The sequence below is a fragment of the Phodopus roborovskii genome, unplaced genomic scaffold (genome assembly GCF_943737965.1).
Source record: "Phodopus roborovskii unplaced genomic scaffold, PHOROB, whole genome shotgun sequence".
NCBI lineage: Eukaryota > Metazoa > Chordata > Mammalia > Rodentia > Cricetidae > Phodopus > Phodopus roborovskii.
Window position 1 is genome coordinate 22150049 of NW_026125059.1, and position 27388 is coordinate 22177436.

At 46.4% G+C, this 27388-nt stretch overlaps 1 protein-coding gene across 1 annotated transcript in view; it reads right to left on the minus strand.

The window, feature by feature from the left end:
- Positions 1-26591, minus strand: part of Cep250 (centrosomal protein 250) — a 42134-nt gene extending 15543 nt beyond the window's left edge. The window contains exons 1-21 of the mRNA XM_051188296.1: positions 26379-26591; positions 24682-24738; positions 23750-23832; positions 23278-23443; positions 22483-22589; positions 22045-22296; positions 19965-20061; positions 18703-18810; positions 18104-18262; positions 17213-17391; positions 16539-16721; positions 14851-14995; positions 13785-13931; positions 12832-13062; positions 11500-11693; positions 11227-11354; positions 10865-11034; positions 5727-5894; positions 5209-5343; positions 3392-3514; positions 1241-1374 (exon numbers count right to left, since the gene is read on the minus strand). Of these exons, the coding sequence (XP_051044253.1) occupies positions 1241-1374; positions 3392-3514; positions 5209-5343; positions 5727-5894; positions 10865-11034; positions 11227-11354; positions 11500-11693; positions 12832-13062; positions 13785-13931; positions 14851-14995; positions 16539-16721; positions 17213-17391; positions 18104-18262; positions 18703-18810; positions 19965-20061; positions 22045-22296; positions 22483-22589; positions 23278-23443; positions 23750-23832; positions 24682-24738; positions 26379-26561 (3149 nt within the window). The 5' untranslated portion in view covers positions 26562-26591. The remainder of the gene's footprint in view (positions 1-1240; positions 1375-3391; positions 3515-5208; positions 5344-5726; positions 5895-10864; positions 11035-11226; positions 11355-11499; positions 11694-12831; positions 13063-13784; positions 13932-14850; positions 14996-16538; positions 16722-17212; positions 17392-18103; positions 18263-18702; positions 18811-19964; positions 20062-22044; positions 22297-22482; positions 22590-23277; positions 23444-23749; positions 23833-24681; positions 24739-26378) is intronic.
- Positions 26592-27388: the final 797 nt, after the last annotated feature.

Sequence of the window (27388 nt, forward strand, 5' to 3'; positions counted from 1 at the left end):
AAGTTCCTCTCTTCTTCCCTTCCCTACTACTTACCATGGCACACGCAGTTTTGATAACTCTCATTTGACACCTGTACCAGCCTCCTGACTTGTCTTTAGGACTCAGTTGTCACTATCAAAAAGATCCACTCCTTCTCAGGTCCCCAGAACAAGCACATGCTGTCCCCCATTCTGAATGGGCTCACGTCACTGAATGTTTCAGGCCATCGCTATCCCTTCTAACACACCAGAAATCTGATTATGCTGATTCCCTTACTTGAAATCCTTACAATTTCCTGCTGAATGTAACCTATATGCTCCTTGCTAGGGGCTTTAGCAAACACTAGCTAGCTGTACTACACTCTGGCATCAACAAACCCTGAAAGCTCTCATTTGCCTCAGGGCTTCTTCTCTTACAAGGGTGGCTCCATTTGCTCTTTGAGCACTCTGTTATTTACTGTGTGTGTAGTGGGGGGATGTGGAGGTCAAAGGACAACCTTCGGGTGTGGGGTCTCTCCTTCCATTGTGTGGCTTCTGAAGATTGAACTCAGGTAGCGCAGGCTTGGCAGCAAGCGTCTTTACCAGTTAAATCATCTTGACAGCCCAAGTATTCAGTTTATTTTTATTTGATCTTTTTGTTGTTGTTGTTGTTTTTAAGACTGGGTTTCTCTGTGCAGCTGGGCTGTCCTGGAACTCACTTTGTAGACCTGGCCAGCCTCAGAGATCTGCCTGCTTCTGCTTCCTGAGTGCTGGGATTAAAGGTGTGCACCACTATGTCCGGCTTAGCATTCAGTTTAAATGCAACTTCCTGGGAGAGATTTTCTTTATATCCCTCTCTCTCATAGCATCTTGTCTCTTTCCTCCACACCGGATGTAATAATCTGTAACCATTTATTTAAAAAAATTGATTAAAAATTTCCACTGGGCACACACCTTTGATCCCAGAACCTGAGAGGTAGAGGCAGGCAGATCTCTTAGTTGGAGGCCAGCCTGGTCTACAGAGTAAGTTCCAGGACAGACTCCAAAGCTACAGAGAAACTGTCTTGAAAAAAATTTCCCCACAGAATATAAATTCTATTGAGGTAGGGACCACATTGTGCATAAGTGGTCTTCTCTAAATATTTATTAACTATAAGATTTGAAGCTGAGACCATGCCCACTCCAGAGGGCTACATGTGTACCCAGAGTGAGACATGGTGAGGTAACCTTGCCACTGTGACTAGACACAGAGGGAAACCACCGCTCTGGCTGTCTAACTTACCTGGCTTTCTCTTTCTCGAGTTCCTTCTGAATCCTGCTACATTCCTGAGCCTCTTTCACTTTCTCTTCAATCTCTTGTTTCACCAGCCTGTGGGAGTCATCCTGGGTTACCAGCTGAGACTTCAAGTCCTCTACCTGGAAGATAAAGAGCATGAGGCTGAGATGGCAAAGCCCAGAGGCCAAGTGGGAAGTAGTCTAGGTGTCTAGGCTCCTGTAAGCCATAAGTGTTAGTAGCCCATCTCCACAGTTCTGGAGATCTCACTAGTCCCTACACTATTCTGTTTTCTTTCTTACATTTACTTGTGTATGTGCATACTCAATCATATACCATGACATGTTTGTGGAGGTCAGTAGACAATTTGTAGTTTTTCTGATCTAAATGCACATGTACGCACACATACCATTCTCTTCCTCCCTTCCTCCCTTCCTCTCTTCCTCCCTCCCTCCCTCCCTCCCTTTCTTTCAAGACAGGGTTTCTCTGTATAGTCTGCGTGTTATGGAAATTGTTCTGTAGACCAGGCTGTCCTCAAACCAAGAGATCTGCCTGCCTTTGCCTTCTGAGTGCTGGGATCAAATGTGTGCACCACCAATCCCGGGCTTCATACCCCATTCTTAATCATTCCCTTCTACCAAACTCTTCAGCCGGTTTGTCTCTATAGTTGTATAAATGCTACATAAATGCAGCCACAAATAAAAATCTTGGTTGAGAAGCCGGGAGGTGGTGGTGTACACCTTTAACCCCAGCATTTGGGAGGCAGAGGCAGGAGAATCTCTGTGAGTTTGAGGCCAGCCTGATCTACAAAGCTACACAGAGAAAACCTGTCTTGAAGGGAAAAAAAAAAATTCTTGGTTGAATACAATATACCAAATGGTAAAGTGATGAGCACGACCATAGTGACCATACATGTGCACACACGTCATTTTTTAAAATAAAAACTCTGGTATCAGACTATGAGAAGGAAAAGCCATGTGGTACATATAGACATAAGATTTAGGTGAGGTCAGGAAAGACAACTAATACTGGCTTGCCTACTTAGTCACTCCAGACAAAGATAACAGTAGTCCCAGTATCCTGTAACATCTCCACTGGATATACAAGTTTGCAGAAGTGTATATAAATCGCATAGTGGTCTCTTTGTTCTGTATATATAGTGTATGTTTCTGTGTGTGTGTGTGTGTGTGTGTGTGTGTGTGTGTGTGTGTGTGTGGATCAGAGGTTAATGTGTGTTTCCTCTATCATTCTCCACCTTTTTTTTTTTTTTTTTTTTTTTTTTAATGGCAGGATCTATCTTCCTAAACCTGATGTTTACTTTCAGCAAGACTAGCTGACAGGTGAGCTCCAGGACCCTCCTGTCTCTGCCTCTCCAGCCCTAGTACTATCAGCACATGCTACCACACCCAGCTTTCCATGTGGGGGCTGGGAATCTGAACTCAGACCTTTACGCACATGCGGCAGTACTTTATCAAGTGAGCCATCTTACTAGCCTATTCTTGTTTTGAGACAGAATCCCATTATACAGCTAGGATTGACTTCAAATGAAACCTCTTTTTTTCCCCCTCCGAGACAGGGTTTCTCTGTGTAGCTTTGCAACCTATCCTAGAACTTGGTCTGTAGACCAGGCTGGCCTGGAACGCACAGAGATCCACCTGCCTCTGCCTTCTGCCCGAATGCTGGAACTAAAGGCGTGCACCGCCACCATCTGGTCTGCCTCAACCTCTTAAGTGCTGGGATTAAATTATATAGTATTTGACCATAACCTATTCACACTCTCCTATACATTTTAAGTTATCTCCATATGACTTCTCATATTGAATACAATGTAAACAGTACCCAATACAATGTAAACACTAAGTAAATGGTTGTTATTTAGAGAATAAGAAAAGGTCTGTACAATCACAGTACCACCTCTTCCCAGTATTTTCAGTGGCTGTTGGTAGAATCTGGATAATGAGAGCTAATTATACAATCCCAGAATTCGTTGAGGCACACGCTCAGCTCTGAACACCCTTCAACAACTCTGCACTTATTTCTATAGCCCGTCCCTGTCCTCCCGAGCTCAAGCAGCAGGACCTGGGACCCTGGTCTGCAAAAGGGAGTGGGGAAGGGTTGGCTGTGCTGGGAAGGGCTGTGGGGCAGGTAGAAAAGACGGACCTGCTTCTGCAGGTCTGCCCTGTCCTTCTGGAAGGCAGCATGCTCCTCCCTGTGCTGCTGGGTTGCCTCCTTCAGCTCCTGCTGTGCTCCTCGAAGCTGGGTCTGTAGCATGCCAGTGGTCTCCTACAGGAGAAAGGACCAGTGAGTGCAGAAAAGCTCCTGAAACCTGTGCTGAATAAAGCTGTTTGTTTCCACTGAGTTGGCAAGGAATTAACAATGCATACCGTTTCCACCTCTATTCTTATACCCTATTCCTCCTTCCACAGGACTGCACGGGCTCAGCCAACCTTTTGGGCAGGCCCAAGAGTTTGTGACTGACCCTAACCCAGACCCCCTAACAACCTCCTGAACATACCCCTACTTCCACTTGATTGCATACACACATGCTCATATTTCTACTTTGTCAAGTACTGTATTAAAAGATATCCTGGCCAGGCATGGTGGCACATGCCTTTAATGCCAGTGCTAGGGAGGCAAAGGCAGGTGGGAGCTACATAATAGAGACCCTGCCTCAATAAGATATTCTAGGCTAGCATTATAACTTAGTAGCTGAACATATGCCTACCATGTTACAAGGTTCCAGGTTTGATCTCCAGAACCACAAAAAGATAATAAAAGAATAAATATTTAAATACATAAAATGATATATCACGGGGGCCGGAGAAATGGTCAGTGGTTAAGAGCACTTTGCTCTTGCAGAATACCCAGGTTCAATTCCCAGAATCCTCACATTTGTAACTCCAGTTCCAGAAGATCTAACATCCTAGTCTGGCCTCTGCAGGTACCAGGCATGCACATGGTATACGTACATACATGTAGCACTCATATACATAACATAAAAATAAATAAATCTTTTAAAAAAAAATCATGTGTTCTCCTACTTTTAAAATACTATTCACCAGTTTTCTACTGGCCTAAAAACAAAACCCAATCTCCTATTATACCTAAAAATTTAGGTCTCCTTTCATCCTCTCCCCTCTCCTGTACCATGCTCCATCCTCTCCCTTCTCTCCTGTACCATCCTCCATCCTTTCCATCCATCCTTTCCATTCTCTCCTGTACCACCCTCCATCCTCTCCCCTCTCTCCTGTATCATCCTCCATTCACTCCCTTCTCTCCTGTACCATCCTCCATCCTTTCCATTCTCTCCTGTACCACCCTTCATCTTTTCCCCTCTCTCCTGTATCACCCTGCATCCTCTCCCTTCTCTCCTGTACCATCCTCCATCCTTTCCATTCTCTCCTGTACCACCCTTCATCCTCTCCCCTCTCTCCTGTATCACCCTGCATCCTCTCCCTTCTCTCCTGTACCATCCTCCATCCTTTCCATTCTCTCCTGTACCATCCTCCATCCTTTCCATTCTCTCCTGTACTGCCCTTCATCCTTTCCCCTCTCTCCTGTACCACCCCCAAGTTTATCACATTACAGTCATGCACCTCTTCTTTTCCTTGAATTTCCCAAGCCTCATTCTGTCTGTTATAGGGCCCTCTAACAGTGAAATCCTATGTAGAATGTGTCCTTCAAAAACTACCCTCAGTGGGTGCTTGCTGTCAAGTGCGATAACCTGAGGTCAATTCCAGGGTGCTATACAGTGGAAGAAAAGAACCAACTCCCACGAGATGAATTCCATAGGCATGTGCACATGCATGTACATATAACACAGAATAAATACATAAAATAATTAAGAACTGTCTCCTTCCATCATTCATCAAGCCTTGAGGTTCAAACCTTTACAATATATAAAACTGGGTATTGTGGTCCTCACCTATAATTCTGACATGTGGCAGGAGGACCAGACCCAGGAGCACCCTCCATACCTGTTCCTGTAACTTCTGAATCTTCATGTCCTTCCTCAGCCTTTCCAACTGCTGCGTAGCATCTGCCAACTCCTTCTGGGTCTGCAGCAGTGTTTCCAGGAGGGACACTCTCTCCTTCTCTGTTTCTAGTTGCATCTGTGGAAAGGCAGGAAGGGCAAGGGCTTCACGTCTCTGGGTTATCATGCTGACCCGGGAGGCCATAACATTTGCTCCAAGTTCTTCCAACAAATAGGATGAGGGCTGAGGGCAAAGGAGAGTCTAAGACCATTAACTTAGAACCAGGAAGTGCAAAGATTGCCACTGGTTTGCAAGCTGACAGGATGTGGTAAATGTTGGCCCTCTCTCAGGAAGCATGACATACTGGCTGCTACAACTAACTGCATATTAGCCCACTCGCAAGCAGCAATGTGGTAGCTACACTCCTCTGGAAGCCCCACTTGAGGCCCTCTGTTAGGGATGGGAAGTGGTAAGGCGGGGGAGTCAAAGATCACAAGGGTCTGCTACTCCAATCGGCTTACTTGGTATAGGGCGCTGTCAGCGTGGGTTCGTTCCTCTTCCCTCTGTGTACGGATAGCTTCAGTTTCTGTCTGTTGCTCTCTCAGCCTCGTTTCCAGCTCCGTTCGCTCCCTTTCTAGGGTCTCCAGGGTCTTCTCCAGCTCCTGCTGAAGCAGGGAGCGCTCTTTCTCCTGACCATGTGAAGGAAACCACAGTTAGAACCAGTGGACGAGCTGAGGAGGCAGGAGAGCTTGTTTGCAGTGCGAATCTCCTCACTGCCTCGTTGTGCCTTAGGCACTGCTCTCAGCCTGGTGATCATTTCTGATGAGTGCCGTAATAATCCCTGCCATATCTGCTTCATTAAAACTTAGGAGTCAAGCGAGATTTATTTTTTAAAAAATGAACTTTGACCAGGCACACCTTTAGTCCCAGCACTCGAGAGGCAGAGGCAGAGGCAGAGGCAGAGGCAGAGGCAGAGGCAGAGGCAGAGGCAGAGGCAGAGGCAGAGGCAGAGGCAGAGGCAGAGGCAGAGGCAGAGGCAGAGGCAGAGGCAGAGGCAGAGGCAGAGGCAGGCAGATCTCTGGGAGTTCGAGGCCAGCCTGGTCTACAGAGTGAGTTCCAGGACAGGCTCCAAAGCTACACAGAGAAACCCTGTCTCGAAAAATCAAAAAGATCTTTGACCTTAGCACTTGGGAGGCAGAAGCAGGTGGATCTCTATGGGTTTGAGGCCAGCTTGGTCTACAGAGTGAGTTCCAAGACAACCAGGGCTACAAAGAGAGACCCTGTCTCAAAAATATATACATATATGCATGCAAATGTGCTTCCTAACCCACATAAGTTACAACTGTTACTTTTAAGGCCACAGCACCATGGTTGAACTGAGTCAGCCAACCCTGCCTCCTGGTGACCACTGTCTTGTCTGTGCTCAGGTCCCAAGTTAGCCCTCCCCAAACCAAGCCTGGCTCATCAGAGATGTCTCCCGATATTATACAACCAATTAGGGTGAGGGTCCTGGTTTTCGCAGAGACCCACTCCTGATCACAGGCTTTCCCCAGCAGTTTTATGCTGTGCTAAAGACTGCATCCAAACATCAAACGTGCCTTGGCCAATTTCTAAGCATCTCCATGTTTCGGTTTTCTCATGTGTGGACATGGGAATAACAACAGCTCCATTCTAGGGTTGATTTGGGGAAAGAAGTAAGCCATGTGACTCTCTTTGAACACTGTGCAACGCACACTTAGTGGTAGTACACTACACTGATGTCACATTACACCAGACGTTCCTTGTGCCTTGCCTTTGAAATGATGCCTATGGTTTGTGAAATGCTCCCCTCCCCCTGGGCCCCTAGACTCATGTGTCTGAATACCTGGCAGAACTGTTTGGGGCACGTTTATGGAGTTTGGGAGAGGTGGTACCTGTCAGGTAGGGGAGGATCATTAGAGACGGGCCTCTGAGGGTTATACACGTTCTGGTTCAAGATACCAGGTGGTTTCACCACACACTTGGGCCACCACAAACTCTATGCTTCCCCTGCTATGATGGACTAAAATCTTTAAAAAGGGGAGTGCAGCCAGGCAGTGGTGGCGCACACCTTTAATCCCAGCACTTGGGAGGCAGAGGCAGGTGGATCTCTGGGAGTTCAAGGTCAGCCTGGCCTACAAATCAAGTTCCAGGACAGCCAGAGATACACACAGAAAACCCTGTCTTGAAAAAACAACCCCCCCCCCCAGTACAGCAAATCTTCCTTAAGTTGTTTCTGTCAAGGGTGCATCACAGCAATGAGAACAAGTAACTACTACAGTGGTAAATTTGTGTCCCCTCCACTGTTCCAACTTCCCCTTTACTCACTAACATCCCACCCCCACCTCGCACCCATCCTCTTTCAGGTCCTAGATCACACATCAGATGGCTTTGCTCTTTTCTCCTTCTCCGCCTGCTCACTTCCCTGTGCCTCACAGAGGCCCGCCCAGCCCAAAGGTCCAAAGAACCCACTCACTACTCTTTCCTAGAATATACCTGCTTCTTTTTGTTCATAGGACTTTCAAAGGCATTTGATTATTATTAATTAATTCATTAATTTTTGAGAAAGAGACTCACTCACTATGTACCTCAAGCTGGCCTGGAACTAGGGTAGTCTTAAACTCAAAAAGATCCATCTGTGCTGGGTGGCAGTGGTACACCTTTAATCCCAGCACTTGGGAGGCGGAGAAGACAGATCTTTGTGAGTTTGAGGCAAACCTGGTCTACAGAGCGAGTTCCAGGACAGGCAGGGATATAATACAAAGAAACCCTGTCTCAAAAACAAACAAACAAAAAAACCAAACAACAGTAGTACAGAATGCCAACCACATGACCATCATAAATGACAAACCTTACAATCAGATCCAAAAACCCAACTGTAAACCTATGTGAAAGATGAATATTAATGGTAACGATTGTTTAAAGAAACCCACAGAGACAGCTGACCTGAACAAGGTGGAGCTCATGTCCCCCAGACTGATACCTGGGAAACCAGCATTATACTGACTCAGACCCCCTGAACGTGGGTCTCAGTTAAAGGCCTGGGCAGACTAAAGGACCTCTGACAGTGGAACCAGGATGTATCCCTGGTGTACAAAAGGACTTTGGGAGCACATTCCCCATGGAGGGATACTCCCTTAGCCTAGAGGCAGGAGGGAGGGCCTAGATCCTACTCCAAATGACTTGACAGATGCCTCCTGGAAGGCATCACCCTCCTTGTGCAGTATGTGTGGGGGGAATGGGATGGGAGGGGGGTGGGGGACATTAGACGGAGGGAGAGAACTGGGATCAATACGTAAAGAAAAAGAAAAAAAAAAAAAGGAAACCTAAAACAAAAAATTAAGTCATTTGCTCCATATGAATGTATGGCCACCAGAGAGCTAATTCTGTGACGTCAAAACCAGTAGTAACAACAGTCCATCACTGCTGGTTAGACCAGAACACTTTGCTATTCAAAGTGCCACACAATGGGTCAGCAAGATGGCTCAGAAAGTAAAAGCACTTGCCACCTCAGCTTGAGGACCTGAGTCCCATCTCCAGAACCCATACCGGAAGGGAACCAGCCTTCATAAGTTGATTGTTAAGTGCTAATAAATCCTCAGCTAGAAGTGGGACCCAGGAGCCCCTCCCTCCTCCTGGTAGACTTTTTAATTGGCTTCATCTTGCAGGAACTGATAAGAGTTCTGAAGAGTGTGTAGGATCCTTGCAGCTGGAGTTGCACATGAAAAAAGAGGGATTGTGGTGATTATGATTTATTAAACTTGCCCGAGGATTCAGAAAGCAAGGTCAGCCACACGATATAGAGATTGGGTGGTGGTGGTATACACATTTAATCCCACCACTTGGGAGGCAGAGGTAGACAGATCTCTGTTAGGTCAAGGCTACACTGAGCTACTTGAAATTGATCCACTCCTAAAGAGAAACAGCTCACACCAAGATGACCTCAGCACCTGAAATCACACGCCTTTAATCCCAGCATTAGGGAGGTATATAAGACAGGAGCAGGGTCTCAGAGCTGGCATTCATTCTTCAGCCACATTGAGGATAGGAAGACATTGGAGTCTCAGGATTCTCCAGCCATGCTGAGGAGAGGCAGTCGTCAGAGGTTTGGTGGAGGCATGATCGCCTTTCAGTCTGAGGTAGAGTAAGAGCAAGTGGCTGGCTGCCCTGTTTTTCTGATCTTCAGCTTGAAGTCTGAACCCCAATATCAGTCTCTGGGTCTTTTACTTATTGTGCCACAGTCATGAACTACCCAACATGGGTGCTGGGAAACAAACATGGGTCCTTTGAAAGAACCCTGCCTGCCTCCTGGATTCTGGATTGCAGGCATGCACTAAGTACCATGTATGGCTTTTGATTATTGGTTATTTTGTTTCTAAATATTTGTTTTTACTTATGTGTATGTATGGCACATATGTATGTATATATGCACAGAGGTCAGAGGACGACTTCAGACCTCTAGAGCTGGCTTTACAGGCAACTGTGAATCAGTTGAAGTGGGTGCTAGGAGCCTGCCCAGGCCCTCTTGAGAGCGGTACTCTTAACCACTAACCTCTCTAGCCCTTTGACTACTGTTTTAGGGTGGGTTTGTTGGCAAGATAGTAGCCAAAAGTTTGCCCACTTTTAGAATTATGTGCCTAGATGACAGGGATACTACCCACTATAAAACCCAAAGTAAAACATATTATAAACCTGATTGATGAGTTAATGGCCTGTTTCCCTGGAAGGAGTAGTCACACCTGGATCATGGTGGTCCCTTCTCTTTTCCTTTCCACACACTCAGATAATCCCGCCTTCTGATTGTTTGGCTTTATGATCTCCCTGATGATTAAAAAGTAAACTGTTCTCATACAACTTTTTTCTTAAATTTAAATACATTTTACAGAGGGTCTTACTAGGTAATCCTGTAGGTTGGCATTGAACTCACAGAGATCCACCTGCCTCTACCTCCCCAGTGCTGGGATCAAAGGCGTGCACCATCAGTTGTGGAGGTCTCTTTGTGTTTTGAAAAGGGTATCCCTTTGCAAAACAGGTAGCCTTGAAACCACAGGCCTCCTGCCTCCTGAATGTTGGGATTATAGATTATAGCTGTGCTCCGCCATGGCTGCTCCCAGGATCCACATTTAATTCTTTTTTTTTTTTTTTTCTTTCTTTCTTTTTTTTTTTTTTTTGGTTTTTCGAGACAGGATATTTCTGTATTGTTTTGGAATCTGTCCTGGAACTCGCTCTGTAGACCAGGTTGGCCTTGAACTCACAGATCCACCTGCCTCTGCCTCCTGAGTGCTGGGATTAAAGGCGTGCCACATTTAATTCTTTATACATACCAAGCAAACACACACACACACACACAGAGAGAGAGAGAGAGAGAGAGCTAACAAATAGTATGAGAGCTCATAGTACTTTTTCATATGTTAATTTATTTACTAGCTAGAAGCTGTTCAACTCTGAGGCCCTCTAGGCCACAAGGAGGTATCCTGTCTCAGCAAACAGAGGCTGAAGTAGAAACAGAGACAGGCATTCTCGGATTGAGGATTAGTAAACTGGATTTTATACCTTGGTGATCAAATTTCATTCTTCTAAGCCTCACTGAAGGGAGGCCGTGTCTGCCTCTCCTATTTCCCCAACCACATCCACCACCTACCCATTTCTCTTGGAGCCTGCTCAACTCCTCCTCGTGGGCCACCTTCTGCCGCTGCATTGCTGCCTGGCCCTCTTGTTCAGCTTGGGTTAGCTGCCTGGCTACTGCATCCCGCTCCTGCTTGGCCCGGCTCCTCTCGGCATCCAGTTCCAGTTTCAGGCACTTCACTTCCCCTAGGATGCCAGGCGAAATCAACTCAGAGCCTTTGCCCCACAACTCTAACCTAATAATGTTCCCTGCCCACCCACATCATGAGCAACTTCCACCTCAGAGGCCCCAAGTGTGGGCGACAAAAGCTTCCCATTGCCCTCTTGGCTGTCAATGTCACCAAGGAATGAAATGTGCCCATTCCAGGGGGCTCTCACCTTGAATTACTTCTTTGGCTTGAGTAATGGTTTGAACCTGGATCTCCAGCTGCCCCTTGGTAACTTCTATCATAGAATTTTGCTGTTGGGCCTCAAAGAGATTGCTCTCCAGTTGTTCCTTGGCTGACCTGAAATTCGGGAATCAGGAAGAATTCTGACCCATCAAGCAATTACATGTCTACACCTCACTTAACGTCCACACACTCAGGACAGGTGCTCAGCTTTAGCCTTGCAAAGCTCTCTGTTCTTGGTTGAGGTAAGTGTGGATCCTACCTGAGCCCCAGGACCTGTTCAGTGAGGTCCTGTCGGTCCCGCTCCACAGCCTGCAGGCGCACCTCGAGGGCTGCCCTCTCCCGCACTAGGGCCTCCTTCTCCTGGACTGCTCTAGCAAGTGTTCCTTCCTGTCGCTCTGCATCCTGCTGTAGCTGCTCTAGCTGAGTTGTAGCTGCTTCTTGCTGGTGATGTGCCTGGGGAAAAGAAACTGATGAGACACCGAGTGAGGCAGATGCCCAGGGCTGCTGCCAGCAAGTCGGGGCCAAGGGATGGATCTTCAGAGATTCTGCGCTCAAGCACCAGGAACCCTGAACATTGCTGACTGAGGAATAACTGGCATTTATTTATTTCCTTGATTCATCAGGAGGCCCCAGGCCAGAAAGGATGCTCTCCTATGAGTGAGACACTGTGCTGGGGACAACAGGACCCATTTATATACACAGAAGGAAGCGACCAGTACCTGAGAAGGGACTCTAAAACTGGATTATGTTCAAGTATTAGGGCAATGAGAGGTTTGGTAGGGAAAAGCGTGACTGTCAAGATTGTTATTGTCAACTTGGTGATTTAGAATCACTTAGGAGACACACACCCTATGGGTATGTCTGTGAGGGTGTAAATGGAGGGGGAAAACCACCTGAGTATGGATGGCACCAGCACATGGGCTGGAGTCTCAGAATCAATTAAAAGGGCAACAGGAGAAAGCCCAGCAGAACACTTCATTCCCCTTTCTCTGCCTTCTGGTGGCTAAGAAGCAAGCAAGCAAGCAGCGGCCACAAACCCTAGCTACCACACAGACATCTACTGCCATGCTTTTTCCCACTATAGATGGCCACATCCCCTCATACGGTGAATTAAAACAAAACAAAACAATAAAAAAACACAGATAGACCCTGTCTCAAAACAAACAAACAGAAAGACAGGTACACAGATACACACAGCCTTAGCTGGACATGGTAACTAATAATCTCATCACTCAGGAGGCAGAGGCAGGTGAAGCAGTGTAAGTTTGAGGCCAGCCTGGTCTACACAGTGAATTCCAGGCCAGCCAGGGTGACAGAGTTAGACTCTGTCTCAGAAGACCAAGATAAATAAGTAAACAATATAGGCTGGCCTTTGAGGCTAGCAAACAAATACAGCATGAGAGAACTGTAGATGTTTGAACTGAGTATGCAGTGCTAGCAAAGACACCAATAGAAATCCCTTAACACAGTGGGCAGACACCTCACTCACAGAGTCACTCCCAAGAAGTAAGACCTTGGTGTTCTTGAGTCCTTTCTGCTTACAGTAAGCGTGCATTACACTGCAAGTGACAACAGCAAATTTTCCTCTTACCTCGCTTAATTTCTCTTTAAGTTCTTCCTTTTCTTCTCGGACGCTCTTCAGCTCTGCCTGCAGCTCAGCCCCTGCCTCCTCTGCCTTCTGCAGCTGGGTCTGCAGCTGAGTTTTCTTCTCCCACAGGGTTTCCCTTCGCCTTTCTGCCTCTGCCAGGTCCACCTGCAAAGCACTTCTCAAGTGCTCGGCCGCCTCCACTCTGCAGCACACAGACTGGTTCTCCTGCTCCAGCTACTGGCCAGAAAGGGAAGGGAGTGCTGGGCATCAAAGGGAAGTGGGTACAGTTCCCCTCGCTACTGCTGAACACAGAGAAGGGAAGACCCGTTCATTTGATCTGGTGTTTATATTCTAGGCACCAGACGGGCCTGATGCTGGGATAGAGATAAAAAGGCAAAATCTTGCTTCCAAAGAATTCAGAGTAATACCAGGTGGTAGTGCAAGCCTGTAGTCCAGCACTTGGGAAGTGATGGAGCATCAGGACAGCCCAGGTAGCATGAAACAAAACAAACAGGACACCCAGAATGATGACATTTCTGGATCTCAGGAGAGCAGGAAGCAAGACATTTTCCCTACTAAAAATGACAGGTTAAATTTTTAACCAACAGAGGTGATTTTGGGGGCACTTGGGCTAGTCAGCAGCTCTGCCACACCCATTAGGAGTAAACACTTAGTCTTGTTTCCAGGGACATGGACCCTTCCCTAGTCCTGTCATTTATCCACACCTCAAAGGTTCTGCTGCAGGTACCGAAGAGGGCTATCTACAGGGCTTAATGTATAATGTAACCCCTTGTTCTTCTCTGCAATGTAGAGGCCCCTCTTGTTCATTTCAGCCACATTCGGGGCTCACTGCCTTTGCCTAATCCACTGAGGACTCTGCACTCCATTCAGGCATCAGCTAAGGGCTAATAATCAGATAAGGTCCAGCCCCTCCTGGGAATCAAATCTTTGCTCACCTGGAGAAGTTGCTGGTTCAGCCCAACTTTATCTAAAGCCAAAGCCTCGTTTAAGGCCCCAAGCTTGACAGCTGCAGCTCTAAGATCTGCTACTTCTGCCTTCAGGCTGTTCTCGGAACCTGACAGCTCTGCAATGGACTGTTCTGCCTAAAAACAGAAGGGTTAGTATCCTGCTTTGAGTTTTCATGGAACAGTAAACCATACACTCTCCCAAAACCCGCTTTTCTTTGCAAAATATCATTCCACCTCTTCCCTTCCATTCTAAACAAGGTTTTCATTCATTCATTCATTCATGAGAAACATGCTCACAGTATAGAAACACAGAGAGATGTGAAAACTACAATTGTCATGACAATACAGGAACTGTAAGCAAAACTGAACTCAAAGAAGGCATCAATTCAGTTTGGGAGAGGAGAACATTGTTTGGAACAATGGATTACGACAGGGAGATGGTTCTTGGGAGTCAAGGTGAAAGAAAAGTGTAAACAATGTATTAGAGTCATGAAGGAAGACATCCTGAGAATGCAGCTGATGCTTTGTGCTGAGAGCAAAGGACACCTGGAGTGTGGTAGGCTTGGAAAGGACAGGCCAGAGAGAGTCTGAGACAGATGGCAAAGAGTGCTGAATATGGTACCAGAGTTGAGAAGCAACTGAATTTTCTTTTAAAGACTGTTATTTTTAAATCATGTGTATATATGTGTCTGCGTACAAATATGAGTGCTGTGCCCATGAAGTTCAGAAGAGGATGTCAGATTCTTCTAGAGTTACAGGCACCTGATGAGGGTGCTGGGAAGTGAACTTGTGTCCTCTGCAAGAGCAGGATGCACTCTTAACTGCTGAGCCACCTCCAGCCGCCATGGGGTGACTTTGAGAGACTAACAGTCAGATTTATACTTTGGAGAATGCACTGAATTTCAGTGTAGAGCACATGTTGGGAGGGAGAGGTCCCAGAAGCAGACTAGCGATTGAAGAGAAAGAGATGAAGATTTGAAGTCTGAAGGGTGAAGAATGAGCCATCGACCCCCTTTCCCAGAACACAACTTTCCACATGCGAAGGCCCGCATACCCTGGCCAAAGCTGCAGTCATTTCCACTTGCTCTTGCCTCAGTAGATCTCCTTCTAGACGACTGGACTCCAGGGCTTCCCGAAGAGTGATCAGCTCACTTAGTGATTCTGACTGTTTGGCTTCCAGGCTCACCAGCATCTCCTGACTAAGATGAGAAGGAGGGGGAGCTAGGGGAAGTGTTTGGGAGTGGCCACATCAAAATAGGAGGTAAGAATCTAACTTTTTTTCTATTAAAAAAAAGCGTGGAATTAGTTTCTAAAAACTAGTAAGGAAAGCTTTCTAGGATAGAGCATGTGAAAAAAGCAAAGTGCACAACAGTATGTTAGTGTACTGCCTTCCATACAAAAAAGTGAGAGACAGCAGAACATCTGCATGAAGTGGATTGGAAAGACAAACACAAATTAACCGAAATGGTCACAAACAGAAGGAAAATAGGACAGAACAAGAAAAGATGGAGGAGACTTCCCTGTGTGCATCTTTTTAAATAGGTGTGGTTTTTGTCGCTTATTGTGACAGGGTCTTGCTCTGCAGCCCAAACTGGCTTTGAACTCACAGCAATCTTCTTGCCTCAGTCTCCCAAGGGTTGGGATTGCAGAGGTAAGCCAATATACCCTGGTATCTTTTTGCACAGCTTTGGCTTTTGACTTAGCTAACTATATTATTGAGTCAGATATACTAAATTTTAAACACATATGTATCTGTGTAGATTTTCTGCTGTCCCCTCAGTACAGGACATGCAGCATGGCCCTACCTTTGGCAAGCTTCGACTGTTTACTGGGTGCAAAGAATAAGGCACAGAGGAAGGGACTATACCAAGCGGAGAGCTGTCACCAGGGCTCTGCTGGCATTAAACAGTGAGTTCATGGTTAGCTGGGACTACAGAGTGAGGCCCTGTCTCAAACAAACAAACAAAGAAAAAATTACATTATGGGGAGGGAACCACAGTACACATATGGAGATCAGAGGACAATCCGTGGGAATTGATGGATTGAACTCACATTGTGTCATCTTGATAGGCCTATGCTAGCATTTTATGAAGTACTGCCACATCTTTTCAATAACTCTTCAAATATCATCTCCATTTTGCCAAGTGACTAATCCATTCTGGTGGCAACTCAAAGAACCTGCACCAAACCTTTGTTCTGCTCTGCAGCATTACCTAGGGGACTTCACAGGTTAGTGGAGGGGCACTGACCCTGGATTTCCCTTCCTGACCAGCGAATTTCCTATCATTTCCCAGGGGTTTTGTCTTTTCACAGCCAGCTAACTCAGAACATGCCACAAACCCCTACTTCCCTGTCTCCTTGTCCTTTTTTCTACATTTCAAGGCCCCTCCTCCATAAAGCTGACCCTGGTTCTCAATAGTTAACTATTGCTCCTACGCTTGAATTTTAGTGAGGCCATATTTCTTCCAGCTTCGTGTCACAGCTGTTTGCTTGTCTGACTTCTCATTAGCTCCTTGAGATCATGGCAGGCAGTGTCTTACTCGTTTTTGTAGCCCTCCCGGTCCCACATCACTATAGAAACTCAACAATGTCTAGATGAACTTTCTAACTCATCTTCCTGCAGAGGAAGAAGAAGCAAGCTAACGTGAGGCATGTGCAGGCTTTACACCCTCCACTTCCTAAGAGAGAGGAATGGGGTGGTGGAAGGTCGGGCCCTGCTGACAGAGGCCTGGTCACACTCACAGACGCTCCCTCTCGCGGACAGCCATGTGCAGCTCCTCCTGCTGCTCCTGCTGCTCCCCCTGAGCAGAGTCCCCTTGCAGCTGCAGCTCCGTGTTCACTCTCCGGAGCCGCCATGCTTCCTGCTCCAGCACTTCCAGCTGCTGCTGCAGCTCGCCCCTGGCCTTCTGCAGCAGCTCTCGCTCCCTGAAATACAGATGGGAGGTCTGGGGAAGACACGGGGGGCAAAGATCCCAGTGGAAAGAGACCTTACAGAGCAAAACGTGACAGAAGCTTGTTTCCTTTCAAATATATATACAACGTTCTTCAAGCAGAAAACCATTTATTATTCCATCCGAAAGACCCCAACCCAAAGGGTTTTCCCATAGGAAATTGAAAACCAAAGCAGCCTTAAGCATCCACGGGTCCAGGAACAACAGGAAGAATCAATCAAAAACAGGACAGTGACAGTAAGTGGCTAGATGGGGACTAAAACCCAGACACTGGAGAGCCGAGAATGTAGCTCAGTCTTAAGAGCGCTTTCCTAACAAGCCTAAGGTTCTGGATTTGATCCCCTGCAAAACCGTAAAACCAGACATGGAGCAAAGTAAAATTTTGAAGGCTTTGCTTTCCTTTAAAACAGAAACAAAAACAAGAACCAGACATGAAAGGGAGGGACAAGCAGCCTGTCCACTCACTTGCTGAGAGAGTCCACCTCTCCCTGAAGGTCCACGGTCTGGCCTGCCAGAGCATCCCGCTCCCCAGTGAGCTTGTGTAGCCTTTCTCTCAGGGCTTCGCCCTCCTCCTCCCACTGATCGTGCTGCTGCTGCAAGAAGCTCATAGCCTCCTGGCAGCCTGAGAGCTGCTGCCTGAGGTCCTGTGGGTGGACATCCATACAGCGGGATGAAGAGCAAGAAGCCACAAACAAAGGGATGACAACAGTCAGCAGATATCAGAAATGTGGCCAATGGAGATGTCAAAGAGTCGGGTTACTGGGCTATGAGCTCTAGAGTCTTGGAACCCATCACCTTCAGACATAATGGCATAAGGGACTGGAAGTGTCGCTTGGAGTTGGGAAACAATTACACTCTCCCAGGACTCTGCTTAGTGGCACTCAAACACACATATATGCAATTGGTGTGGAGAAAATACATACCTGTAAGCCACAAGCACCACTGGGCAAACAGAAATTAATGTGCATGAACACATTATGACTAGCCAGCTGAAGGGGATATTCCAGACTGGAGATATGTATGTGTCTATGGCTGAGGAGCAGCTGTGGAATATTCCTTTACACTGTGTGAATATGTTGTTGTGACTGGTTTAATAGAGATGATGATGATGCCAATAGCTGGGCAGGATAAGGTTAGGTGAGAGAGCCAAACTGAGAATGCTAGGAAGAAGGGTGGAGTCAGGAGTACAGGGCATGCTGTTCTGAGAAAAGGTACCAAGCCATGTAGCAGAACATAGATAAGTTAGCTAGTAACAAGCCAGAGCTATTAGCTAAGCATTTATAATATTAAGCCTCTGGGTCGGTTATTTGGGAACTGGCAGGCAGGAATCCGCTTCTAAGCTCTGGGGATTCTCACCTGCACAGCCTTCCGTCTCCGAGTCAACACTGAATGCACCAGAGAAAGAGCCTTGTCGGGGTCCTGGGGATCAAATGATGAGAAGCCACTACAGTCCAACTGCAATGAGCTCTCACAATCTGAACTGTGGGTCAGAGTGTCCTCTTCTTCCACTAAGGCCTGAAATGCAACCCAGTGTCACCATGAGACTTGCACTACATAACAGAGGAGCCTGAAGGTTTCCTTCACAAGTCCTATCCCTTGGCCAGATGCAGGGATGGGAATCTAAGAGCAAAAAATGACTGGTTCCTTCAACTTGTCATGCTTGGTCATCGAAGAATAGTTAGCATTAAGGCTAGAATTCTCTCTGGGGCAATAAGTGATGGGGAGGGGAAGAAAATGCTATTGAAATGGCAAAGACAGAATTCAGTCTATGCCTAAAATAGAGGGCATGTCTATCACACATGAATGCTTACCTACACCGCGGGATCCATCTTTAAGTACACTGAGAGAACACCATACATGACCCTTAGCTCAAACCTCAGTCTAGAAATCAAGGCCGCTAGAGGACACGGAGAAGAGAGGACACTCGCTGTCCAGTTACAGGACAAGAGGCTTACCAATGCCTGGGCTATATCCTTGATCATATGCTGCAGAGACAACTTTTCCTCTTGAGCGTTCCTACTTAGAGACGCCTCATGTTCCATTAACTCTGCATGGTTTGTCTCCTGGCAAAAGGACAGAATAGAACCTAAGAGCCAAACTCTCAAAAGAGAATTCATCACTCTTGTCCTCAGTCAATCAAAGACATATTCTGTCTATTCTGTCAACCATACTTTCCCAAGGAGTCTGAAAACAATGTAATATGGTGATAAAAGGCTCAGAATAAAATGGTTAAAAACCTAAATGACTGCCTAGATTAAAGTTCTTGTTCTATCAGCAGTGAACACTATGACAGCCCTGGAAAACCAGAATTCTTTGCAATCCAACGTCACTCATTTTAATTACTTGAGCCCTGTGGATGTCTGCATTAGCAAATTCCTGACAGAAAGGAGTTCAAGGGGCATAAACAAGTTTGCTTCCTAGTGGACTCCAACACATGTGGAGCTGCCAAACATCTATGCCCAGAAAATGTGCAGAGATGAAAGGAATCATGGAATCAGGCAGGGATTTTGGCATCCCATCTTGGAGCATCACTTCTGTGACATCCCTGACAGGTGTTTAAGTCAGTGAGCACAACTACACTTTTTCATAAGACACACACTGTTCAAGTGACAGCTCCAGCTCAAGTCAAAACCTACTACCTTATCTATAACTTCTTCAACTGGTGATGGCTCCACCCTGGAAAACATTACACAGGTCAACTCGCTTTCCCCATCAACTCTACTGCAGAGATGTGAAGGCAGCTAGCCTATCTTCCTCACATCCTTTCTGTGCCAGGATAAGCACTGCCATGCTCCTCAGCTGTTCCCCATGTGACTTGGATTTTAATCTCTCCACAGATCCCATCCCTGATACCTTGCTCATTCCACCCCTTTAGCTTTCCCTAGGGTCTCATGTAGCTCCCACTGGCCTCAAATTCACTATGACAAGTCTCCTCTCTCAGACAAGGACACATTTCATATGTATGTATGTATGTATGTATGTATGTATGCCATTGTAATTTCTCCAGGAATATAGTCAGGATAGTGGGCAGTTATTATTTTATTGAACAGGTAAGTGAATGAGTTAAGTAATTACCAGATTCAGCCAAAGTTTACTTTTCAGCTTTGGAGGATTTCATCAACGACCATTTAAATAGCATCATTCACTACTTGTCCACAAAGAACAAGGAACCTGTCAACCTACTCTGAGCGCCTTTGCAACACAGAGGATCACATACCAGCATCTCCATTGTTTCTCTTAGAGCCTTTACCATCTTTTCATAATCTTCATTTTGCTTCTGAGACTGGGTCAGCAAAGCAGAGAGCTCGGTCACTCTAAGGAAGAAAGCACAGCACTGTCTCCTAGACAGCCTAAGGATGGTGACGGAGCCACACAACAGCACACCTCAGCCCCCACACAGGCACCCCCACTGCAACCCACAGAATCCCTTGGGTATGCCCAGTCTTTTGCACTCCCTGAATAACATGTGATTCTATCTTCTTGATCTGGTAGGGAAAGACAAATGCCACTCAGATACATGCAGTGATTTACCACATCTCAAGACTGGAACACGTCTTTGTGGGCCCGAGAGCTGAAGGAAAGCCCTGGCCCAGGCCCTTCCAGGCCTCGCTTGATTGTGAAGTTAAGCACCCTGAAGCCAATAAGAACATCAGAATTGCCACCACAGGGGACAGTCCCAACGTCCCTCCAGCCCAAGGTTTTAACTCTGATAGGGGAAAAGGACAGATGACTTGGGAAACAATACAACTAATGATGTCCAGGGAAATCACCAACAGCTGTATCATTCATTTAACAGCATATCTCAGAGCTTTGTGAGTAGTATTACACACATGGCTATCTTTCCTCTTTTGTTTTTTTGGGGATAGTATCTGACTATGCAGCCCAGTCTTGCCTGAAATTCTCCATGTAGTCCAGGATGACCTTGAACTAGAAATCTTCCTGCCTCAGCCTCCTGAGTAATAGGATCATGGGTATGAGCTATAACACCTGGCTAACAAGTATTTCTTAAGTCAATGTTACCTAAGAATCTTTATTTATTTATTCATTCACTCATTTATTTATTTATTTTTGAGGCAAGCTCTCAATAGACAGACCTAGAACTCACTGTGTAGACCAGGCTGACCTTGAACTCACAGAGTTCAAGCCTTCTTATAATTCCAAAGAGCTAGGATTAAAAGTGATAACTACCAGACAGTTGGTGATACATGCCTTTAATCCCAGCATTTGGGAGACAAAGGCAGGCAGATCTCTGAGTTCAAGGACAGCCTGGTCTACAGAATAAGTTCTAGAACAGCCAAGACTACCCAGAGAAACCCTATCTTGAGAACAAAACCAAAAACAACAACAAAAGTGATGAATACCATATCTGTCTAAGAAGAAAATTTCAAGCTTTAATAATTTTATTATGAATCACCTCTGGGGGCCTAGATCACTGTGTTGTCTTTTATTTAAATAATGTATTATTCAACAAGTAATAATTATCTATTACATGAGAAATAAAGTATGAAACACTAAAGATACAAACTTACTAAGATATGATATTTGTTCTTAATGTTTCCAAAAGCAAAAAGAAAACAAAATAGTCCCCACCTGATGTATACTATTAAAGCTAGGGACAGAACCCTAGCCATGACACACAGATTAAAGACTCCAAGTTTGCCTTGATAGTAGTACTCAGCTCATGTCTTCCCTTCTCATTATTTTACAAATCCCATTCTATTATAATCCAAAAGTTAATTTAGCCAAGGTGGGTTATAGCTCAAAGGTCCAATGTTTGACTAGCATATGCAAGACCCTGAGTTCAATCCCCAACACAGCAAAAACAAACAAGCCTAACCCACCCCCACCAAAAGAAGGGAGGGATACAAAGAAAAGTATTTAAAGAGATATAGTTAGACTAGTGCTGTAACAAGCAGGTCAAAAAAACTCATAGGACCATAAGCTATTAAAGTTAGACAGGTCACAGAAGAGGTGACATGTGAACTCTATCTTAAAGGGCAAGGCAGAGGGAAGGAGGGAGGCATTCCAGGCTATGGCTGGCACACATGAAAACAGAAGAGTATGGCAGAGAACAACTAGCAGCACAAACTATCAGGAGAGAGCCTGAGTTGTAAGGTAGCCAGAGAGACAGTGACAGACCCCAACAGAGACACTGGGTACCTAAGTGGACTCAGAGATCACATTTCCTTCCCCTCCAGGATGGGGGTGTTCTTGACATCTTTTCTGCCCACCAACAACTCTCTAGGGGAGTCAGCTTTCCCTCACTAACTTCCTCCCGTGACTATGTGTAACCTCACCGGTCCTGCAGCTCGGCCTTTTCCAGATCCCCTTGACTCTTCAGCTGTATTAATTCCTGGCTCTTTTCGTGGGCTTCCTTCTCCAGCGCCTGGGTCTTAGCTACTAGCAACAGCAGCTGGGCGGGCTCACCCTCCTCGGTCCTCCCAGACCCATTGGATTCACGAGACTGTGCTCTCACGGTCAAGCGTAGACAACAGGTCAGCAGGGACCCCGAAAGTCTGGCGTGTTCAGCTTTTAGCTCTGTCAGATCTCTGAGCACAGGAAGGAAGATTGAAGACTCCAAGGAACCAAGGTAGAGAGCTTGACCATAGACTCTCAGGTCTGAAAGGATCTGTATCTAGTAAATCTCCCTCCTAGCCCATGCCCACTGTCCCCAGAGCCTGCTGCCTTACGTCCAGATCAGCAAGGCAAACGTCTCTTCTCATCCCCATACTGACCTGTCAGTAGCTGACTTCATTTTCAGGAAATGACGTCGGAAGGTCACCACCTCACGCCACAGACTGAGCAGACGGCCATGTTCACCTTTCAAATAGCCCTTGAAGAACTGTGTTCAGAAACCCAAGTCATACCCAAGGGCAGGGGACCTTGCAGCATCCCAAGAGTCCTAGATGCCTCGTGGCTGCTGGGTGAGGTTTAAGGGAGGAGAAAGCTTATGAATGGGTGATGGGCTTAATAAAGTTGGCAGTGAGGTTCAAGAGGTCAACGGGTCCTGGGTAGAAAGTAGCCTTCTACTTGGCCAGATCAGAAAAGGACATGCAGTGGCTGCTTGGCAAATGGGAGTTTTTACTGAAGACGGGAGAATTAGGTGATCTAATACATGTAAATCACCCAGACTCGGCACCCAGCAAAGGTTCGGGAAGAAATTGCTGTCTATAACTGTGACTGAAAATTTTCCCAGGACCTATAACTACATTTTCTCCTCCATTTAATCTAGCAGCTGCCTACTTAGCATATAGCTATTAAGACCTTCAGAAGAAAGCAAACAGTAAAATCCATTTGAAACCTAGGCTAGTCACTTTTGTAAGAGCTGAGCATTACACTACCTGTCAGCAAAGCCTAGACTAGGCAGAACTAGGAAGAAAGCTGAAACAGGGCACAGCTGTCATCTTGGGCAGGGCTAATCAGAGGCTAGAACAATGACAGATCAGTTTCCACCCGGGTCCAAGAGTTAACCCTTTGCAGCGGTGCCCAGACAGCACCCAGAGTGCACATTGCACTCTTGCTCTTCATACCTCCTGCTCCATCCGCCACTGGCTCTCCTTCCTCACTAACTCATCCCGCGCCCGACTCCAGTCCACTGTCAATTTTTCCACATCTTCCTGAAGGGCCTTATTCACCACATCAGCCTTCTCCATGTGCAGCCGAAGCTCCGTGTTCACCTCCACTAGACTCTCACACCTGCACTGGGAATCAGAAAGAGCAAGTGCAGAATAAAGGTCTAGTCCCACCCTTGGACCTTGTGGGAATAAGACAGCCAACAGAACCTTCCATCATCAGGAATTAGAGGACTGGAATCTTGTTTGCCCTCAGGACAAGATTCCAAGAGGCCCCTCCCTTCCTCTTTCTGCCTGTCTTGTGTTACCCACATGAACCGCCATGCCCAGCAACTTCCCACCCACACGTTCACTCTTGGAACAGAAGTTTCCCGCCAGCCTTTCCACCCTTTGCATGATCACTCAGGCCAGGAAAGTTGGGGTCCATCACCTGTGCTGCTCCTCCTCCAATCGGACCAGCAGCTGTTCCAGGTTTGGCTCTTGTACACCTTCCCACCGCTGAGGGATCAGCCCCTTATGAGACAGAGACAGCCCTTATCATACCACACAAAAACAGCACCCAGGACAATTTCCCTGATGCCTCCTTCCACAGCAGCCCACTTTCTTTCCTATTCTTTCTCTTGGGAGCAGTTCGATTCTTTTCTCAGTCACCGTCGTGAAAGCAAACCCACTGCACTCCTTTCTCCAAAAGCGAACCACTCACCTCCCCTAAAAGATGGCATTTAGGGGAAATGGCACCTGGCCTGAGGAGTGTACCTTACATCTTTGACTAGTGCCCTAACTACTATCACACTCATCTGAGACCTCAGGAAGTCACTCATCATCTCCAGACCACAAAACAAGGTGGTCGTCATTCTCAGAGTTTGCACTTGACTGACATAACAGTACAAATGTCTGGTGGTCAAATGGTCTGCACAGAAAGTGCTCAACACATTCTGGTTCTTTCCTTCTTCTGAGAAATTTTCTGAGGGGAATGAGGAGGAATTGAGGGATAACAAAAAGGGTCTTCAAAGCCAGTCCTACCCAGGCAATAAATAATCCCTCTACTGCAGGCATGCTTGCAGGCATGAAGAGGTACACATCTTCTTGATGTATAGACACTGACATCTGCTGGATGAAAAATGAATTTTCCTTCCAATGCCACATGCCTATTCCACTATGCTAAGTCCCCAGAACCTGCATTTATAAATGGGAAACCATGGGATGGAATCTCTCAGGCCACGGATCTCTAGAAGACCTTATTGGTAGCTTTTTGGAGCTGAAGACAGAGGAACTCCTACCCGACATCCTGTATAACCCCAGCCTTCCTTGGCAACATATAAAGCCAAGCAAGTCCATTATCTGGAACTCAATCTCACTTACTCCGGAGGCTTCTAGCCGCTTCTCCAGTTCTTGGCACCAGCTCCGGTACTGTAAAACCTAAAGCAAGGAGAGCCGGCCTTGAACACAGCTACAGCTCTTATAAACAACACAAACCAAAGGCTCCAGGTATCTTGGGCAAATCTGCTGTGAACATGGAAAGCAGGTGGTAACTGTGAAGTTAGGCCATAGCATGTTAAGAGTTTCTGACTGGCTGTCTGAATAATACTTTCTGGGGAGATGGCTCAGGAGGAAAGCACTTGCTATGCAAACATTAGGACCTGAATTCAGATCCCCAGAACTCAAGGACAGCCAGATGTGGTAGTGTGTGTCTACAGTCCAGCACTCCTTTGGCAAGACAGGAGGTAGAGACATGAATATCCCAAAACTCACTGGCTAGCTCACCTGAGGCATACTGTAGCAAACAAAAAGACCCTATCTCAAACAGGGGAAGCAAGGTGGACACCTGGGATTGTCCTCTGACCTCTACATTCGTCAGGTGCATGCATGCTTGCATTCTCACACTTATACAAGGTTTTTTTTTTTTAATCAATATTTCCAAGGGACTGGTAAGATGGTTTGGTCAGTAAAATGTGCCTGGTAGTGGTGGTGCATGCCTCTAATCCCAGCTCTGGAGGCAGAAACAGGTAGATCTGAATTTGAGGCTAGCCTGGTCTACATAGTGAGTTCCAGGACAGCCAAGGCTACACAAAGAATCCTGGTCTCAAAAACAAATACAAAAAGAGCAAAATGTTTACTGTGCAAGCCCAAGACCCAAGTTCAGATCCCAGTGTAAAAAGCCACCATCCCAGTGCTGAAGAGGCAGGGCAGCAGATCCTGGAGCTCCCTGGCTGGCCAGCCTATCAACCGAACCTATGAGCTCCAATTCAGTGAGAGACCCTGTCCCAAAATCAGTGTGGCGGAGGCTGAAGACACAGATCAGCGCTTAAAAGCTTGCTGTTCTTCCAGAGGACTCAAATTCAGTTCCCAGCATGGCTCACAACTGCTTGTAAGCCCAGCTGCCCTCCACAGCACCGACACACAACACACTTACATAGACACAGGCATACAATATACAAAATAAAGCTTAAAAAAATAGGGTGGAGAGTGATAGAGGCTACTCAACATTGACTTGACCTCTGGTTTCCCTATGCACACTCACTCACAGTTTACGTGCATCTGAACACACACACACACACACACACACACACACACACTTTCTATATTATATGCCTTGGGTATTGGATTTGGGCTTAGTTCTACACTAGCAGTTCTCAAGTTCTCATTCTGTGCATCATGACCCCTTGGAAGAGTGGAACAACTCTTTCACAGAGGTCACCTAAGACCATCAGAAAACACAGATGTTTACATTATGATTCATAACAGTAGCAAAATTACAGTTATGAGGTAGCATCGAAAATAATCTTATGGTTGGGGTCAGTACAACATAAGCAACTGTATTAAAGGGTCACAGTGTTAGGAAGGTTGTGAACCGCTAGACTAAGAGAACAAACCTAGACAGTTGTGACCATCAAAGGAGAGGCTATGGTTGAGAGTTGGACTACCTGGGCCATCCTCACCAGGATGTTTGGTCCATTCCCCTACGTGGTCTCTCCCTCACCCAGTCCTCACCCACTCTAGCACTCAACTCTGGGAGGGGAGAGGTCTTTTTTCCCTTCCCAGAGGGGCATCTGCCTCACCTTGGCCTGCAGCTTTCTCACAAGGGCCGCTTGCCTCTTCTGGGCCTCTTGGGAGTTCTTCAGCTTCCGCCAAGAGGCAGCCTGGTTCTCCGCCATCTGCTGATGCAGCGCCAAGACCTGCTCCTCCAGCATTAGCTGCAATGACTTGGGATTCATGTTCAACCCAGGGCTTCCTGTCTCCATGCGAGCACCAAAGTACCAACCCTCAGTTCTGTGCAGCTACAGGTTGCTTGCAGCAGGGTGTCTTAGACCTCCTCTTGAGCTAGGGACAAAAACATAAGAAAATTGAAAAGGCTAGGTTTCTCAAATTTACTCAGCAAATGTTTATTAGGTGGAATAAATCTGGCTGAATGAAATAAATGAGTTCCTTTATTATAGGACTCCTCACAACTTGTTATTTATTTATTTATTTATTTATTTATTTTAAGACAGAGTTTTGCTGTGTAGCTTTGGAGCCTGTCCTGGATCTTACTCTGTAGACCAGGCTGGCCTTGAACTCACAGAGATCTGCCTGCCTCTGCTTCCCTCCCAAGTGCTGGGATTAAAGGCATGTGCCACCACAGACTGGTTAGAACTTTCTTTTTAAATGTATATTTATTTTTATGTGTATGAGTGTTTTGCCAGAATGCATGTATATGCATCATGTGTGTGCTTGGTACCTGAAGAGGCCAAAAAGAACACCCAAGAACTGGAGTTATAGATGGTTGTGAGCTACCATGTGGGTACTGACAACTAAACCTATATCCTCTGTAAGAACAACAAGTGCTCTTAACCAATGAGCCATCTCTCCAATCTCTTCAGAACGTCTAAAAGACTAGGACGGACCCTAACCTTTAAGAGGAGCTACGATGAACATCGTCACAGGGTTCCTGCTTCTAGGTATGCCTTTGGGACTCTGCACTAAAACTAGAACCCCTGCTACGCCACCGCAGCCCTGTGTCTGGAACATGACTCAGCAACCTATGGAATGAATCTCAAAGATGCTGTCAGCTTGGCAGAGGCAATGACTC